The 19,754-nt window shown below is 47.9% G+C and overlaps 1 protein-coding gene across 2 annotated transcripts in view; it reads left to right on the top strand.

Moving 5' to 3' along the window:
- Positions 1 to 7,641: 7,641 nt before the first annotated feature.
- Positions 7,642 to 19,754, top strand: part of BCL2 (BCL2 apoptosis regulator) — a 92,373-nt gene continuing 80,260 nt past the window's right edge. The window contains exon 1 of one of the 2 annotated variants that reach the window (XM_074899577.1): positions 7,642 to 9,440. In XM_074899577.1, the coding sequence (XP_074755678.1) occupies positions 8,846 to 9,440 (595 nt within the window). In that variant the 5' untranslated portion in view covers positions 7,642 to 8,845. The remainder of the gene's footprint in view (positions 9,441 to 19,754) is intronic. The other variant, XM_074899576.1, reaches the window with a different exon arrangement.

Genomic DNA, 19,754 nt, shown 5'->3' with positions numbered 1-19,754 from the left:
GTCTGTAACTCCTAAGTTCTTTGAGGGGATAAAGAGCAATGGATAAATTAATTTGCAGGGCTTGGTGCGGTTTGAGGGAGTTTTTTTGCTGGTGGCTGTTGGGTTGGGTTTTTTTTAAAATCTGGGATTTTGTAGGACAGCAGAGAGGGTAATGTATCCCTACATTTTAGCAGTTTAGGGCAGAGGTATACAGCAGATAAAGTATGTAAAGAATTCAACTGAATATTGTCATCAAACCACCATGAAAGTGGGATTAATTCAACAAAATCTGCCTTCATTGCAGGAGGTGCTGCCAGTATATAACCAGTGCTTGTGCTCTCTCAAAGTGTTTGTAAATCCTTATGAGCCAAGTGATGCTCATTCTTCCTAGTGGAAAACAATAGACATAATAGTTACGGTAGTTGTCTTTCTGTTCCACTGCTGAGCATGCAGCTGTATAAAAATTACTGTATTATGTTTTAGCTCTGTGGTAGGAAGGCTTGAGTAGATAGCAGCATGGGAGAAATAGCCCTAAGATAGTTGTTCTCAAAGTAAATTCAAAATCGCAGCAGTTCGATCTTTTGGAAAGACATTAAATTATCAAGAATGCCAAAATCAAAGATGGATTGAGGGAAGTATATGCTATCTAAAATACATTTTAAAGCTGAGGGGCTGTAGTTAATCTTAGAATGTTGGAGAATTGAAATGGAAGAAGGCCATGTTGCAAACTGGAGCTGCTGATTTTTTCCTTTTCAGTGTAAGTAGCAGGCCAAAGTAGATTGCTCTTCATTGCCTTTCCTAATTGGATTTCAGCTACAAGGCTAAATTAGCTGTGAGCCCCATTTTCTTTTTTTTTCTTTTTCCTGCCCAGCCTGTACCAAGCACACTGAAGAGTAGGGGTGTGTTTGATTGTCAAAGCTGGTAGTCAAACATCATGAAGTCATTTCCTTTCCTCTGTCACTGGGGGGAGACATGAGAGCCAGAGACCTTTAAATGAGGTGTCTGTCTTGCTACACCTCCAATCCTCTTTCTTACATTTCCTTTCAACGTAGATGCACTAAACTAGTGAAAAAGAAGGCAGTGTTAATCTTTTGTTGCTGGTGGTCTGCAGTGGGGGGAAATAATACTGTTAATCTTTTGGACAGAAATTTGCACTGAAGGAAGCGGAAAGTGCAATTTTTTTTTTTTTTAAACAGAAACCCCAAAGATGCGTATCTAATTTGATGGAGGGGGACAGGGAAAAACATTTCATAAAGCTGCTTGGGAAGGTCTGCTGTTTGGGGAAACCTTGATGAAGGAATTTAATACCAAACTTCTGTGGGGGAATACCACCAAGCCAGGCTGAAATTTTATTTTTCTAAGTTGAAAACAAGTTTGGTTTCAGCTTGGAGGGGAATCCCCATGTTAATTTTAAACCTTTCGAGTTCTAACTATGAAGTTAGTTCTGTAGTAGTGCTGCTAGAGCAATGTAAATAAACACAAGGGGTGAAAGCAAAACATACATGATGAACACTGCAAACAAGATGCTACCAAGCAGTGAGAATCAACCCCCTTTTCCAAAATAAGGTGTTAAATCTATAAACATACCAGCCATAAATAATTTAAATTAAAAATAAGTCTAAAACCAAATTTGAAATGTTCTTGGTAACTTGTAATTGAGGGGGATATCCTTTTCAAAGCAAAGAAGTGCTTGAAAGAAAGTAGTTAAAATTAGGTGCATTTGTCTTTATTTCAAACCATTTACTCAGAAAATGCTTTCCCCCTCTTTACTTTGAGAAATTTTAACAGGTGTAATAAAAGTTTATGGAGATGGATGTTCCTGTTTGGCCAGCAGACCCTTCCCATTTCCTTTTCCTTCATGCTGAAACTCTCCTTTGCTCTTCTGCTGTTTCAACTGGGAAGTCAGTCTCCGATTCCTTCTTCCATAGCAGAATGAAAGGGTATAGGTGGCATTGCCCAGATTGCGAGAATAGGTTGGTAGCTTGCAAAAGGCAGTGAGAGGGCTCAGATACTGTAAAGACAAGACCTTATTGCCACATAGCGAAGCAGAGATGTCAAAGAGAAGGATTTCTAGAGCTGGATGCAGTTGTTCTGTCTCCTCCTGATCCAAACCATGGGGCCCCTGTCTTAAGAAGAATTGGAGGTGGTTGAGGGACAAGTACCGTAAAAGGGGTCTGAAAGTCAGGAGCTATTTGCTATGTTGGACCCTAAGGATATTATCTGAGTATCTCATCCAGCTGCCTTTCCTGGTGAGCACAATTAAGCCCCATGAAATAGACCATAATTGCAGGTTGAGCACACTGTAAGTGTTTTACAGTAGCATTCTCTGCTCTGCCAGCGCTTCCAGCCAAAAAGGATCCACTCCACACCTGTAGCACTTGCAACACCGGCAGGATGAAAGGCAGTTTCCCAATTCAGGAATGCACTGTGAAAAAGGTTGTTCAGGTTAGCCTGCCACTGTCCAGGTTAAAAATGCCAAAAATATGCATCCAGGTTTCATGGGCGTTACTTTTTCTTAGACTTTTTACATGCAGAAAACTTATTTTTTTAAAGCATTGTGTATGACAGATGCTAGCTGCTGCCTAGGTAGCAATGTTGGGCAACACATTGAGCAAAACAGATGAGACAGTCTTAGCAATAAATGGTGGTGTGCAGTTGATAGCAGAGAATTATGTGCACGCATGCAAGTCTCCGGAAGAGCGTTGTTTCCAAGGCATTTCATGCAGCTTGGCAGATACTGTAGGTCCCTGGGTATCATGGTCTCATGGGCAGAAAAAAATGTGAAAAATCATGCGGTTGGTCGTTGGTTTGAGCCAAGGCAAGTTAGAAAGCTCTTGCAAGCACAAAGGCGTGCAGAGCATGCTGGCATGGAAAGGAGCAGCACTGAATGCCTTGAACTGAGGGAAGCGCTGCTGTGGGTGGCACAGACAAATGCCTCACTGGACATCGCACCAACAAGCACTTACAGTGCCATTGGCATTTACAGGCACTCACAGAGCTATTGACTGTATGAGGAGCAGCCTGCTAATTTGCATATGGGCAAATTCCCCACCCATGGGCACAATCTTACTGGACTCTCAATAAAACAAGTATTTAAGCTGTGCTAGAACATCGTAAGGCAAAGGACCTCTTTGGTTGTCAGAATTGTATTTACCTATACCACTCAAAATATTACTTTTGGGTTATTCAAATTTAGGTGGTTGTTCGGTTTTTTTTTTTGTTTGTTTGATTTGTTCTAGAATAGAAAATCTCTGCAGGTTTTCAGCAAAATATGTGGCAACGTCCTTGCTCATTTTGAGTGCTGTCATATGGTGCAAACATACACCCCTCTTGCTTCATGCCTGCTCAGGCAGGGCTTTAAACAATCGCTTGCTTCTCTCTGACTTGCCTGCTCATGAGCCAAGGAAATAAAAAGGTGGGCAGGTCACGAGGAACCAGGGTTGCTGCTGAAAGCCTGTTGATGTTAATACAAAGGTACAGGGAAAGGGTGTTCACTTTCAGATTGCAAGGGAGTTTAGTGTTGCCAGGTATTACAAACTTTTCTAGATCATTTGTTAATAATGCATCTACAGTGTATCTGGCATCTGGGAAGCTATCAAAGAAACATCAGGCTTTTCGGGATCCTGCCATTTTGGTCAGTTGCCCAGGGGTGGATAAGAAAGCCACCTCCAGAAAATAATCTGTCCTTTACACTGCCAGACTTGATTGATGCGCTCCTGCCTCTCTAATTGACAAGGGAGCTTTTTTCACGTGAGCTGCTCTTTGCATTCCTAATTGAGTTCCAATTCTTTATAAGGCTAATTCTTCTTATTAGTCTGATTAATTTTGGTGGGCCAGCTCACATAAAGGTAAACGTGCATGCAGAAGGATTTGCAGGATCAGATCTTGAGTAGTCAGCATGTTATTCTGCTACTTAAAAGGATCGTCATGATTTCTTAGCTGACATTATGCACTCATTCCGTGTTCCTTGATAGATGCTCAGGCTCTCGTGGGTTTCTTCTACCTGCCCCTCAAACCATATTGCCTTTATTTTGTATGTCTTTTAAACTGTTGCTTTATCCTGCTGAGCTCAAACAAACAAGCAAGGTAAAAAGCAGTACTGTGATGCAAACTTGTGACACTTTAATAGATGCTCATCACCCACTCAGGTAACATTATAATTGGTTTTAAGATGCCCCTCCCTTCAATTACAGCCATAAATGCAGGTCAGATGCAATGCATTTGACACATTAAGTTAAGAACAAGAAAGGCTGTTTAAATGGCCATAATTTTGGTTTTGCTTTTTTACGGAGTCCCAATTTGTCATTCTTCAAGGCACAGTTTTTGTTTCCCATGACTCATCTCTAATACCCTTGCTTAAAGCAAACAGTTCCTAGGATTTTCCCTTGTGTTCTTCATTTTTTTTTGTACAGTCTCAGCTGTGTTTGGTATTAGCAAGCTTTCTTGTGAACCATGACCACTATTTTCCTATTAAACTTTTTAAAAGGCTGGGATCTATCATTCCTACAGCAAAGTGCTGAATGTAGAGCTGTTGGGGAAAAAAGCATAATTGCTAAATCCATTCCAAAGCGAGCACCCCACGAAGTTTTGCTGTACCCGTTTTCATCCGGAATCAGTTATGAATTCTGAAACTATTTTGTTTTACTGATTATATGCCCTCGGTACACTTTGTTTGGTTGGTTGGTCTTACTTCCATTTCTGCATACGAAATACGTTTAGATGCCCTAAGCAAATTCAGTGGCGTTTTCGATTACTCCTTGCAAAAGCCCATTGATTTTATATGCATCTTTGTTTTCTGCATCAGTCCCACACTGATTTATCCTCTGGGTTTTAAAACCGATCCTGCTCTGGCATTGTTGTGCCTCTTACCCAGACAGTTCTCCGTGTTACTTAACATCTGCGTCTGATGTATTTTCAGTTGCGGGATCAACTACATTAGATTCAGCCACTAGCGCAGTGACGGACTGAATCAGCAGCCTGGTTGGTTGTGGCTGCTCTGATTTTCTGTATCGCTTGTTCCATTTAACCATAGTGTGTTACATGGAAATGTGAGGTTGCCTTCTGTCTTCAGCGGAGGCCTTTTTTCTTCTTTCTCGTTTGATGCAAGAATATAACGGCAGTGATTTTACTTGGTTGACAAATCCCCTTGCCTACCTTCCTGCCATCAGAAGCAGCCCCACAGCTCGCCGCAGACTTTCCCAAGTCTCTCCCACAGACACGATGCGCTCCAGCATTGATCCGCGCCGCGAGCTGCCCGCAGGCCCTGCCGGGCTGCAGCCCCACGGCCCGCGGCCGCGCAGAGCGTCGGCCACCTCCTTTCGACCTCATTTCACCCGCTGCCCGGCACCCTCTGCCCCCCGTCACCCCCGAGGACACAACCGGCCGCCACCCGCCCCACTTCCATCATCGGCGGGCGGCAGCCGGCGGCGGGGGGGGTCCCCGGCCCTGCGAGAGCCGGCTGAGCCCCCCGCTCCTGCGGGGCCGCGCCGGGGGGTCCCGGCGGCCGCGGCCGAGGCGCCGCGCCCGGGGCGAGCGGTGGCCGCTGGGGGGCAACAGCCGCCCGCCGGGGAGGCGCTGCCGGCGGGGGACGGCGCTGCCGGGCCCGCTCCGCGCCCCTCCGCCTGCCGCCCCAACGCCTCGGCCGGCGGGAGCATCGCTCCTCTCGGGGGCTGCCTGTGCTCGGCACCCCGACCGGGAGGGGAGAGCTGGCGGGGAGGGGGGGAATGCTGGCACTAGGCACGGGGCCGAGGGCCTTCCCGCGCCCCCCCCCCCCCGAAATAAGAGACGCCGGGACGATTAAACGTCCTGAACGCCTCTTCAGGTACCTGGAGGGGGGCTGGTTCGTACACGTCAGAGACAAATTCCTCGCTGCGGCCTCGGAAGAAATCCCTGCCTCAGCCAGGGCAGAGCGCCGGCAGCGCAGCCCGGGGAACCCTCCCCGCTGGGGTGCCGGGGCCTCCCCTTCCCCTGGCTGGAGCTGCCAGCCCGGGACCCACGCGTGATGGGGCAGCGGGCGAGGGGAGCGTGACCCTGAAAATGGAGACTTGGAGGGCAGAGCGCGTTCGGACCCTCCGTCCCCTGTCAAAACAAACTCACGTTCACAGCTTTATTTATGCATTTGATGTCTTTTTAGGCTCAGGGTAGTTGATGTATGAGATTATCATACGAGTCACCCTCACATCGGCAAAAATCGGCCTAAATTACCAAACGTCTCTATCCCCCTCTCATGCTAAGCAGAGAAAGGTGCCGAGTACCCCCTGCTCCCACTCCGCTCGGCTGCACCCCGGGATGGTTCCCCATTGCAGCCGGGGCTGCCTCAGCATCCCTCACCCCTGCCCTCGTGTTGGGGTGCCAGGGGGGGCCGAGCCATCGCCACTGCCTGGCTCTCTGGGTTTAACCCGCTTTGAAGGTTATCTGCGCTTCTTTGGTCAAGCTCCAGACTAATCGAACCTCCAAACAATTCGCTTCACCCCTCTTAAAGCAAAAAAAATAATTATCTTCAGGCGCCGGGCGCAGGCACAGAGCCGTGTGTACCCGTCTCTGCAAGAAGCCCCCAAATCCAACCCCCCGCCTATCCCACGGACGCGCCTGGAAACCGACCGGGTGCGTGGGTCAAGTGTGCGGGACCCGACATCGCGGGGGGGGCGAGGAGGGGGGGGGTCACCGGCATTGGCGGCCCGCGGAGCCCGGCCTGTCACTGGTGCCCGGCCCCGCACGGCCTCCGCGCCCGCGCAAGGGCTGCTGCCAGGGCAGGGCAGACCGCCCCGCCCCACCTCGCCTGCCGCCTGGGCCGCTTTTCTGTTTAAAAAGGGTGATTCGGGCTTGTTTGTCCTCTCCACCCCCGATTGTTATTTTATTTTATTTTATTTTATTTTATTTTATTTTATTTTTCAATAAATCCGCGCGGGGCGGCAGAGGCGCGGAGCGGGGCGCGGGGGCGCTCCCCCGCGGAGGGCCGGCAGCCCGCAGCCACCCGCCTGCCTGCCGGCCCCCGCCGCCCGCTTCCTCCGCACCGGCGGAGGCGGCGGCGGCGAAGGGCGGGCGGCGGCGCGGGCCGCCAGCACCACCCGCCGCCCCAGTGCCGCCCCTCCGCGCCGCTCCGCACCGCTCCGCCCCGCCGCCGCCGCCACCGCCATCGCCATCGCCCCGCCGCCGGCCCCAGCCCCGCGCCGCGATGGAGGGCGGGCCCGGGCTGCGCGGGGCTGCTCGCCTCCCCCCGCCTTTTTTTTTCTTTTTAGCACACCCCCCCTCCGCCCCCCTTCCCCGTTTCCCCCCTTTTCTTGAATGAAGCGTGAGGCGGAGCTCTAGGAAACCGCCGCGCCCGGCTGCGCCGCGCCGGGCCGGGGCCGGAGCCTCCCCCTCGGGCTCCGCTCCTCCCCGCCTCTCCCCGCCCCCGCCGCCCCGCTCCGCTCCCCCCGCCGCCGCCGCCGCCGCCGCCGCCGCCGGGAGAGCTCCCCGCCCGCGCCCGCCGCCGCCGCTCGGAGCCGCCGCCGCCGCCCGGAGCCGCCGCCGCCGCCGCCGCCGGCAGCAGCAGCGCGGAGCGCCCGGAGGAGCCGCCCGGAGCCGGCGGGGTGCGCGGGGCTGCGCGGGCGGGCGGGCGGGCGGGCGGGCAGCGGCGCCGCGGCCGCGGTCCCCACCGGCACCAGTCGCACCGCACACGCGCCCCGTCCGCGCCCCTCCGCGGGGCGCCGGGGCTCTTCCTCCTCTGATACAAAGCTGCTCGGGAAATGGCATTTCTCGCCGGAGCCACAGTCAAAAGCAATGTTCCTTCTTTATTTTTTTTTTTTGTTAATTTTTTTACGCTCTTTCTCGTGAAAAAGAATTAATTTCCTAAATACATAAATTTTTTTTCAATTTTTTTTTTTTTTTTGGTGTGTGCGTGCGTGTGTGTGGAAGCACCGGGCTCCTGCGATCGGTGTCTGAATGAAACTACGTAAATGCCTATGTCTGTACGTTGCACTGGAGGGAAAAACGGAGCACTTCTGCGAGAGCTTGGATTCAAATGTGGTTCATCTGGTCTCCAGGATTTTCCGTCTCTTTGGGGTTGTTCGCCTTCCCGGGCTGCGAGGCGGGATTTTCTGAGCTTTGACACATCTTTGGAGATGCCTGTTAAACAGGAGTCTGGGAAAAAACATTTGAAATCGTAGAGAGATTTTTTTTTTTGTCCCCTTCCCATCCCCTTGGTGACTTGAAGCATCAAAGCGGCCAGAACTTAACGTTTCTGAAGACTTGTGATGTTTGGGTTTTGTTGTTGCTATTTTTTTTTTTAGAGGAAACTTGACAGAGGAACATATTTATAGTCCAAGTAAGTACTTTACAGAGGAAATTTAGTTTGTGTAACTTAACAAAAAAAAAGCAGTGTTGAGGTTTCTAGCTTAAAGTGCGTTGCTGGATTAACGTTCATCCAAGGCTGTTTAGCAAATCGTATTGAATTGCAGTTTTTACGGTGTGCATTCGTCCGCTCCTTCGTGTCCGTGGTAGTTCAGCACCTAGGGGAAAATGCACCTGATTTTGAATCGGTATAATATTTTTTAAGATGTATTTCAACACCGAGGAGGACATGGTCCTAAAGTAAATTTGTAATAAGTAATAAATGTGCACCTGGAAGTAAAGTATTTACAGCATTTTAATCCCTATTTATACCGTGCATCTCAAACCGAGGAGGAAACACTGAGAAGACAAAAGTACCTCCGAGACCCCGAGAACTCCCCCACACCACCATGAATGAAACCGTGCCTGATACAGTAACTGGATTATAATTTTTGGTGTTATTAATTTTATTATTATTGGCTGCTTTACTTTTTTGGGTTCATCCTGCTCCTCTTCTTCCTCTCTCCCTTCCTCTTGCTGCTTCCTCTTGGGAATTATGGCTCATCCGGGGAGAAGAGGCTACGATAACCGGGAGATAGTGCTGAAGTACATCCACTATAAACTCTCGCAGAGGGGATACGACTGGGCTGCCGGCGAGGACAGGGCACCCCTGCCTCCAGGTCTCTCTCCTCCTGCTGCTGCTGCTGCGGTCGCTGCTGCTGCTGCTGGGACTTCCTCTGATCACACTGGGCTGGTGTCTCCGCACCCCGAGCCCCCCGGCTCGGCTGCTGCTAGCCACGCGCCCCCGGCCGAGGGGCTGCGCCCCGCACCCCAGATCGTCCACCTCGCCCTGCGCCAGGCGGGCGACGAGTTCTCCCGCCGCTACCAGAGGGACTTTGCCCAAATGTCCGGCCAGCTGCACCTGACGCCCTTCACGGCCAGGGGCCGCTTCGTGGCGGTGGTGGAGGAGCTCTTCCGAGACGGGGTTAACTGGGGCAGGATTGTGGCCTTCTTCGAGTTTGGCGGCGTGATGTGCGTGGAGAGCGTCAACCGGGAAATGTCTCCCCTTGTAGACAGCATCGCCGCCTGGATGACCGAGTACCTGAACCGGCACCTGCACAACTGGATCCAGGACAACGGAGGCTGGGTACGTCCCCCCTATCGCTCCTTCCCTCTCCTGGCTCTGGCTCGTGGCTGCCAGGGCCCCGGTGGGCAGTGCTCAGGGGGTTGCGCTTGCGTTGCGGGGAGCAGCGAGTTTGCCCGGGGGGCGTCTGCACTGGTGCGTCGTGAAGCAGCCTAGGCCTCTGTCAGAGGTCAAGTCCCACCTCGTTGTGGGGTCACAGTGGAGCGGTTTGGAATGGGGGGCAGCAGCTACAGCTCAGGAGCGAAAAGGATAAGCGAGGCACCCTCTTCTTTAGCGGTCTCCCCGCTCCTACCCTCATCTGCCCTCGCCCGCTGGCAGCACCAGCCCTGGCCGAGGCAAGGTCCCGCGGTGGGGTGGGAAGGGGCAGCAGCTGTGGGGGACAGGCATGTGGTGGTGAGTCCCCAGCATGGGGGCAGCAAGGACCACTTGGATGTGCGTGTGTGTGTGCCGGCATCCCTCCCCGTTAGGGGTGGCGTGCCAGGCCGGCGCACGATGGACGCAGGATCCTGGTGCTACGGGTGGGCTGGTGGCCGTCGGTTCCAGCGTCTACAGCTGCAGTGGCGACTGGAGTGGGGTTTTATGGTATAGGTTATGTCCAGTGTGAAAAGTCTGTCATGTCTCGAGATGAAACAAAGGTGCTGGGAGCCGTGTCTGTGGGATTGTTCTGGAAAATGAGTAATTGTGATCAGATGGGTGACTGTGTTCCTGGGGTAGGGATCACCTCTGGCTGGGGCTGGCTTCAACATCACTCAGAAAGGAAAGATTTCCACTTGTGGAAAATGGACAGGTTTTACACTGGTAGTCAATTTAAAAGCCTTAAGGTTTTTTTCTCTCTTTTTCCAAAATAAATGACCACATTGAAATTGGAAGGGTATTTCTTTCCTTTTTTTCCTGTATTAATTGATAGTGTAACAAAATGTGGTCCCAGCTGCTCTCCCACAAACCAAACCTGTTGTATGTGTAAAGCTTATGATAGTAATGCATTGGAGGAAGAAATGGCAGAAGTTATACTGAAGAAGAAACTTTACATATGGGCTGAGAGCTGGCATAAGTCACCTAGAAATGGAGGTCAGCTAGGTAGGACACCAGCAATTTCAGGTCCGGTCCCCTGTGAAATACAGAGAGCTGACTCAGTCACACAGCACACCTTTAGGAGGTGTGTGTAAAGGAATGTAAAATGCAGTCTGTTTCCCAGTTAACACGGTTCGCAAGCCTGGTGTTTGTGAAGCATTGCTGCATTAAATTTTTAGCATTGGGTCTCTTGCTAAGTCAGTGTTAGGCTAAGTAACGTTCCACACGCATTGACCATCTCCGTTAAAAAATGAAGATGCTACCTTCCTGCTGCTGAACCCGACTGACTAAAGGGTATTAGTGTCCAGGGATCCAGAGGGCATCTATGTGTTCTGCCATAATGGAGAGAGGAAGGCTTTGGGGACCTTTCCTCAGCAGAAGTCCACATTGCACACCTCCCAGAGGAGTGCTGCAGATCCCTGCCTACAAGTCACAGTGGAGGCAGGATTGTTCTCCTGCTCTCCCCTGCTACCACCAAGAAGAAAAAAAATTCAAGATCCATGGGGCCAGAAGGGGAAGCAAAAAATGTGTGTGCGTGCATGTGTGTCTCTCTGTATTTATATACATATATATGTGTATATGCAAATATATATATATATACATACAGACACACAGACACAGACATATATGCACACACATAAGATGACTCCACTCAGTGGCTGGGACCACACTTGGGAGAGAGAGACCTATTCCTGGATCCCCTGTTTCACGGATCACTACAGAGGGTTTGTCGGTGTTTGTTTTTTTTTTCACAAAACAGATAACTGGGGAAAAAAAAATATCCACAAACAGTTCAGGCATTTGGAGACCTTGGCTGGTTAAAGGATGAGCAGCTAAAGGGTTAGGGATTTTGCGATTGCACTTCTGGGCTGGGATGCCTAACTTGTGCGTAAGTCCCTCCTCAGGCTGGAAGCCCGTTTGCGGAGCTGGGGCCCTCAGTTCGCTCCAGAGCCAGTGAAGTCATTCTGTTGACTCCAGTAAGCTTTGGATCAAATCCGTAAGCATGCTGGAGATGTATTGTCCTGCGGGTGTATTGTGTAAAGAGAAACATAAATAATGAATAAAACGGAGAATGTGAAAAGACAGGTGTTACCAGATGTGATTGGCCAGATGAGGCACGTGCTGGAGCTGTTTCTTGATGGTTAGAAATACAAGAAATTCTGACTATAAACACTGACTGCCTTGAAACAGAAAAGATGCTTTCTATCAATAGCCATTGCATTATTTATTGAGGTTTCCTATAAACAAAAGCTCCAGAATTTGGATGCATGTGATGCCATTTACTGCCACGTGTTATTTGTAATGTACACATGGAAGAAGATGTGCAAAATATTACTCCAAGGTGGCTTTTGCCTGTCTGTTTGTTAAATGGCTGGTACCTTTGAGCCATGGGATTATTAAAGACAGGCAAAACCTTCTAGCTCATTACAAAGAGCAGAAGACTAACATCAAGTTGCAAACACAGCTTTTAGGATCCTCTCTTCAGGCAGAAGAAATCAAGGATGGCATGGGACAGTGGGTTTTTCTTCTTTTCTTTCTCTAGCTTTCAGGATCTGTCAGTGGAAAAGGATGCTTTAATATACACAGTCTTCAGCTAAGCATTTGCAGCATACCCCGTGTACAAACCTTATTAAAGTGCCATAAATGGCTCTTCAGAAGTAGCTGATGGCCTTGTAGGTGATGATGCTTTGTAGGACCTCAGCACAGCTGCCTACAAGATCTCCCTGTCACACAGGTTCCTGCAACAAGTGGGAGCGCCAGCTGTTGTAGCCTTCTCCTTCTTTTTGTTGTGTCTCCCCGGTATGTTGTGGAGTGATAAGTTTATTAGAGACTGTATAGTAGTAGAGAAGAGAGCATCGGCATTAGTCACAAGCATATGTTACAAAGCTTTGTTTGAGTCTGTTGTATGGGCCTATGTCTTACACTTGGGTCTGAAGTTTGGTTACCACATCTTTCTTATTTATCTGTTCGGTTTGAATCGGTTCTGTAAGTTGGCAGTGTATTTTCAGGATCTGAATTATTTATATTGCAAAGAAAACAAAGAAGGAAAGAAGCATCTCAAAGGGCAGGTTTGAGGGGCCTATGGCTGTTGAAGTATAAATTTTAGGCACTAGACATCGCTGTTAATGGTGTCTGGGCATTGTTAATACCCTTACAATACACAGTGTCATGGGTTTGTTCAAAACTTAGAAAAAGCAACAGATGGGGACTGCCTGCACGGAGGCTGTATTATTAGCTTGTGGTTCTGGTGGCAAATAAATGAAGCTTTCAAAGATTTTCATGTAGGCCAGGATACCACAATATTGTACTTTGGCCTGATAACATCTTAATTGTGTTACAAAAGAAGTAAGAGGAGAACCAGCTCATCTCTGCAATTTCGTAGTACTTGGTATAATGTATGCTTTCTGACTGACAACTTAATGGCTTCATTTCATTTTTCAGAGCCTGGTGTTTGAGCTGCAGAAGGACTGGCTTGGCAGCGGGATGTCGCACTTGGCGACTTTTGACTTTGACGTAGGGAATATTGAAGTGATGCAGCTGGTGCGAGGGAAATAACTGTGTTTGTCTTGCAGTGATGGGTTCCCTCTTTGGGCACACAACCTAATGTATGCAGGAGCTGTGCTTAGCTCTGGGCATTTCTAGTCCGACATATGGCTTCTTCCTCGAGCTGTTGAAGAAAAAGCAAGATCATGAGAGCTGTAGAAGGAGACACAGGCACCATCAGATATGTGTAGACAAGTACATTTTTGGTGTAAAGAAGCCCAGGTGAGAGAAGCAGCATCATGTTGAAGTTCAGCCAAGAAAGCGTCATTTTAAATGACAATATTTACATTTGATGGTCGTGTGTTTTCATCCGATTCTGTTCTTTTATTGCGGTTCTTTATTCTGTTTGAGAGTTCAAACTGCTTTTGGGGAAGGATTTAGATTTTTGAAGTAGACCTTAGGTGGTACATAAGTGCTTGCATGCTCTTACTGCCTGCCTAGCCAGAACAGTGGCAGAAGCCCCTGGCTTCTTGCTGTTCCTCACCCAAGCCAACCAGGAGCTGCTTCTGCCTTGAAAGAGGAGAACATGCTGTGCAGTTCACCATTCCCAAGAACTTCTGTGTCCCAAAGCTGGCAGGCATTCTCTGGCGTGGCTGCTGTCACTCATGTGCCATCCTCATGCGCAAACACAGCCAGGGAGAAGCCCCTGCTTTTCCTGGTGACTCCTTGGTTAAGGCCTCTCTGGAAGTAATGGGAGGCCAGAGATTCTCCAGCCTGGCAGGGGACTATACACCCTCATCTCCAACATCTCAGGAGGCTTCATCTGCCAGATGGCTGCTGGTTTTTGGGGTGAGATTTCATTTGGCAGAGGAGGAGGAACGAAGGTGTCTAATTCCCACTGACGGATACATTTTCTCAGCTGTCTGTCTACAATCAAATGAATAAACACTTCTTGAACCAGTAACTAGACCTCAGATTTCCCTTCTCCCGGATTGACTGTCCTAATCACTGAGCTTCCTTTTTTTTTTTTTTTTTTCTTTTCCTAGTAAATCATTAGTTTTCTTTGCTTGGTGGCACACCTTGGAAAGGAAGTGTGGAGAGTCACCATGCCCCACAATGGTCCATAGCCCCCTCATGAAGGCTCAGGATGGCAGATGTTTCTGCCTCTGGGACAGTGCTAGAGGTTGTGGATATCAGTGTAGCACAGGGGCCTTCCTGTGCTCACACATGGGGCAGTGACCAAGATCTTGTGCTTTGGAGCTGCTGTCCGAGCAGTCTGGCCAGGCACCTGCCTGCACAGCACATTACTTCTCTTGCAAGTCCTAAGCAAAAGTGTCTCACTCGTCCAGCATGGGACGGTGCCTGGCTTGGAGCCTGATGCCCTGCACTGGAGCAGAGGCACTTTGAGTTTTTTTACCAACAACATGTGGCCTTGTAACGACTCAATCCCCAGTGGGGCTAACCCCAAGTCACTGTTTGACTGGTAAAAGGAAACTATCTGAAATCCACTCAGTTAAATAAATGAATTGGCAGTTTCAAGTGTTACACCTTGTAGGTCCTTTGCCAGTTTTTGTGGCTTTGTGGGTTTATAATCGAATTCTCAAAATATTATCAAAATATTTTTCTTTTTTTGCTGTTGCTGAAGAGCGAGAAATTCATTCTGTGGAAGATCTGTGCCGAAGCAAGGAGGAGAAGAGGAAGGGCAGAAAGAGAAAACGATTGTGGTTCTCTAGTCCCTTTCATTTATAATAGCTTTCTCAGTAACTTGCAACAGCATTAGGTTGTGTATTTTCTCAGAAGTCTTGTGTTTGGTTTTTTTCTTTTAAATATATGTATTGACTGTGACCTTTAAAATTTCAGAACCAGGGGTCTCAGTTATGGAGGTGATGTCATTCGCCTTGATCTTGCAAAGAACCGTAAAGTTCAAACAGCAATCCTATTAAAAAGTTTTACTTTACTTTCAATATTGAGAAAGAAGTTAGTTCTGTGCCTGCATTAACACAGGTCTCTCTCGAGCTGCTGCGTTAGCTCTGCTGGGCAGTAAGTAGCTTAGTTTTTCGAGCATGTAGCTTGAAATATGGAGTTGGTAATCCATGAAGAAAATCCAGTTGAGTTTTTCTGCAGAGGCACAAGCATTTCTCCAATGGCAAAGCACAGCTCTAGCAGGAGAATCACAAGACCTATGCAGTGATGTGTGAAATTGCATGTGGAGCAGAAACATTTTCTCAGCGGCCAGATACCAGGGCCTGGGCTTCCTAAGGCAGCATGGGAACTTTGTCCTGAATTGCCAGCAAACGTTAAACCCCTGTGCCCGATACAGGCGTTCTTGATGAGAGGGTCATCTTTCAGTGGATTGGACCTGGGATGGTGGAGGGCGGTGGATGTAGAAACAGGAGCGGTGCTCAGGTGTCGCTCCAAAACCTCTGCTGTGGTTTTGTTCTCATGTGATGGTTGGTGCCTGGCACACCAGTGAGACAGCCTCGCGCTCCGCCATCACCACCGAGAGATGCCAGGCCTGGGGCTGGGGGCAGGGCCGGCTGAAGTGGTGGCTCTCTGTACGCCCCTCTGCTCGCTAGCACGAGCTGCCAGCAATCTTGCTGTGTCCTTGTCTCCCCTCTTCATTCTGCAGCCACCTCGCAGGGCTAACCCGCAGCGTTTGAGCATGGCGGCCCTGCCCTGGGGCTGCTGGCGGGGCAGCAGGCGCTCGCTCCTGGCCTGGGGTCTGGGTCAGCAGCCTCATCAGTTGAGAAGCCGTAGGTAAAAACTGTTGCAATAGATCTGATTAAATAACTCTCCCGTGGCAAAGTGACTTTTTATTTTCTGGCTGTTGCATTTCCATCCCTTTTGGTGATCAGGGTTACAGCAAAGGGTATGGGTGGGCAGGGGTGAGCGCGCAGTGTGTGCCCCAGCCATGCACGCTCCCTGCTCCCATCACATGCACACTTCTATTTGGTGGGTGTCTGGTCTTTGCCTGTTTTATCTTTCCGCCTCATAGAGGGCTGGCAGTCCCTAGCTTTCCGCAGGCCTTTCTGACCATCCCTTTCCATCACCGCAGATGGCAATGGGCACTGGGTGCCGGACATGGTCCCGGCTGCTGCTGCCTGGCCATCAGCCCTTGGTGTGCGCTAGGTCCAGCCCTTCCCGCCTCCCTCCCTGGCCTGTTTAATTTTCCTTCATGCCCTTGGGAGGGTGGAGTCTAGCCCTGTTTGGTTTGTTGGGTTTTTAAAAATAATTTATTTATGAGCACCTCGTGGCTGCTCTCCTGCTAATTTAGTAATAATAATAACACTTGTTACTTGGTGGCAGAAAAATACTGATTATTTTTTAGGGCAGTACCGACCTGTTTTATTTTCCATTTCATATATAATAATAGGATGGATGAAGGTGTGTGGTGCCATAAATCATCTCTTCCCCAGCAGGATAACATCCAGGCCTTCTTGGCAAACATGAATGCTGATGACAGATTTGAGGGATTTTTATTTTACTCTGGCTTTCAGTCTCATTAACAATCTGATGGCTTTTTTTTTCCCCTTTTTTTTTTTTTTTTTGGCTCTTAGACTATGAAACCAGATAACTTCCAAATGCAGCTAGAAGTCTGGAATTTATTTTCTGTTATTTTATCCTGATGTTAGTTTGTTGTCATAATTATTGTATATTGATAGACTTTGCTATATCTCCCTTGCTGGAAAGTTCCTTTCAGGTTTCTGTATTTTACAGTTAATGAGTAAGAAAACAAATCTGATTTTAGAAAGTGTTGCCATTGACTTTGATAGGAACAGGAAGAGGCACTTAATTGGACAATTGTAGTTATGTTTACTTTGTATATGTGGCAAGAAAAATAAGATCAAATGAAAAAGCCACAGGTTTTCAACTAATAGAGAAAAACAGCCTTTTCTGCAATGCATGATTAACCTTTGGGAGCTGTTTTCATGGGAGAGCGGTGAGTGGAAGTACTAAGTTGCATTCAGGAAAGGTTTAGGTATTTGTAAGTCAGGGTAAGAAAAACATCTATACTTACGTTCGAATAAAATTGCTTGAAAGGGCAGTCATACACCTTGGGGTAAACTTGACATCAGCTGCTAAAATGAGATCGCCAGGTGCTGAGGGTAGACCTGTCTCTAGGGAATGCTATTTTGAAATTATCTACTACATTGCTTCTCCCCCAGAGCACCTGGTGCTGGTCGGTGAGTGGGGACACTAGGATAGATACACAGCCAGTCTCATCCATCCAGGGAAAATTTCTTACTTCTGCATGTGTTTTGTAAAGGTAATTGTAAACGCACTTGTGTTGCTAAGAGCACACACATCACTGAATTTACTCCTTTGCTGACTGAAGATCTGTTACGAGTTGCCACATTTAGAGTTAGTTAAAAGAAATAGTCAACATCCTTCAGTGCATGTATCATTTTATTGCCATTTTATTTTATTGAAGCATAAAAAGGAGGATTCCATTTTGTTGGTTGAAAAGGCAACTCGGTGGGCTTCAGTGAGTGATTTATATACATGAGCCAGGTACAGTCAAAAAGAAAAGGCCCCATTTTTCTCACATAGTGATTGAAGGGCTGTCGCACAGTTGTTCGAGAAAGCAAGTGACAGTCAAAACATAACTTCCTCTTCTTGGCTCTGGTACTGAGTACATGGTAGGATATGGGGCAAAGCATTAATATGTCTCTCTTTTAGTTAACCCAGCTATGAAATTGGTCTTCTGCTAGCTGTACAGCACACCAAGTCTGGGAAATGTAATGAAGCCCACTATGCTATCATGAGTTGGGCTGATGTTTTTAATTCAAAAAAAGAAACCATACATGGTACAACACTGAACAAAATGTCCATTGTGGTAATTCGGGGCTTAGAGTAAAATTCAAATCTGTAGCATTACATTTTGTCATTGCTGGAACTCACTAGGCTGGGAAAGAGCAAAGTGAGTCAGACTGTGAAACTACCTTGGGGTGAGATTAGAGTGGAGAGAGAAGGTAGAATAAAGAAAGAAAAAGTTAAATGGAAATTGGGCTTAAACTTTTTCAGCTCCACTGTTTGGATGTGTTCAGCAATGCTTGTGATGGAAACAGATTAAACAGATCAGTTTCAGGTGTTGATTTCTAGTTTTTATTTAGGAAAAAGGTGAACAGTGTGAGAAATGGCAATTGACAATGTTAGTATTTTCCTTTATGTATCAGCACAGTTCATCAGTGTTTCAGGAAGGAAATTGTCCTGCCTTTTCCATTCGCACCATATGTAAAAGCTGTCTGTGGCACTTCAGGGGAAGGAGCAATAAGCTGTGTTACATGCACCTGTAATAAGTATCTTCATTCACATGCATTCTTCTGCTTCCACCCACAAGCTTCATTAAGTGTTCAGATACAGGCAGATAAAAAGCAATTTTGAAACATTAAAAAAAAAAAAAGGTGACTAGTAATCAAGCCTTTGGGCTTGACTGTGAGGTTGAAGTTAGTTTTAACTATCTTGATGGACTGAGGCTTAGGAGACAAAACTCCTGTTGTGTGCTCTGGAGATACTTGCATGAGTCACTGGAAAGTCAGGATAGGACTTTGGATGAGAGGCCAGTCTCCTTCTGCGGTATGGGACAGTCCTGTAGCCTGTCTTTGTGATGGAATAACTATTACCAGCTTTGTCTCTAAAGGAAAGAATTCCTTTCTTAAGAATACTCATCACGCATTCAGACAGCGTATTATAAAATGTAGTAGAGGACCTTATTTCTAATCTTTTATCTAGAAAAAAAAAAGAATTTAAAATAATTCAAAGACAAATTTAAATACAGTAGTAAACAAGCTGGCATTTCCATTAGCAGAGTAAGATGGTCAGTGTTGTAGATTTGTTGAACTTCTCAAGAATGTACGCACAGCTCAAGTAAAAAATGACGTTAAAAAAAATGAAGTAAAAATTCCCTCGTTCATAACAGAAGCAAATCCTGCATCGTGCTCCAAGTGTCTGCAAATTTTAGATGAAGTTAGACACATCCAAAGCCCCTCTACTGAAGTCATCTGGCAATTCATAGTAAATCATGCTGTCTAAATATCTAATCCCCAGTCTGCTGCTGGATGCGAAAGGTCCCAAATATAACTGAGAAGGAGGCCATGGTATTTTCCGGTTCCAGCTTGACCTGTTCTTTTCCTTGTTGCCTAGATCTGCAATAAATAGCAGCACTGCTGTGCAGCCTCGGTGAAGGAAAGGTTTTCCTCCATGCAGGGCTGGAGTGCGGCAGTGGGACACACCGGCAAGGGGGGAAATAACCGCTCGCTTGAAATGTCAGGTGGCAATCAAGGCTGCAAGTAAATGAGCCGGCCTGGAGTCTGTTCAGGCTTCTGCAGTAGCTCACGGCTGTCTGCAAAAAATTCCTGCAGTAGAAAATTTGCGTATTTGGCTCTGAACTGAATGTGTGAAATCCTTGCCCGGTTGGAGTCAATAGCTATTTTTTTTCCAGTACAGACGCTAAAACCTTTGGTATCCAGCCTCATATAGCAGTGAGCATGTGGGCAGACCCAAAAATGGATATATAAAGCGTTGTACAAAGCCTTGGTTATAGTGGGTGGTTGGGCACGACTGTGCAGTGGTAGAAAACTGGAGTGAGACTGCCTCGGGTTTTGCCTGGAGCGTGCTCCACAGCTTCCCTCGGCGTCCTGACTGTAAGGGGAGCCTGGCCCAGGATGCTACAGACATCTCTCTGAGAGTACCTGTGTGGGCAGAGGTGGTAGTGTCTCAGCAGGACCACAGCGTCTTTCTGGAAATTGGCCCTCTTCAGCTTTAG

Source organism: Athene noctua, chromosome 2 (assembly GCF_965140245.1).
Source record: "Athene noctua chromosome 2, bAthNoc1.hap1.1, whole genome shotgun sequence".
In the NCBI taxonomy this organism is placed as follows: domain Eukaryota; kingdom Metazoa; phylum Chordata; class Aves; order Strigiformes; family Strigidae; genus Athene; species Athene noctua.
Note: the sequence above shows the minus strand (reverse complement) of the source record. Positions and strands in the feature narration are given on the sequence as shown.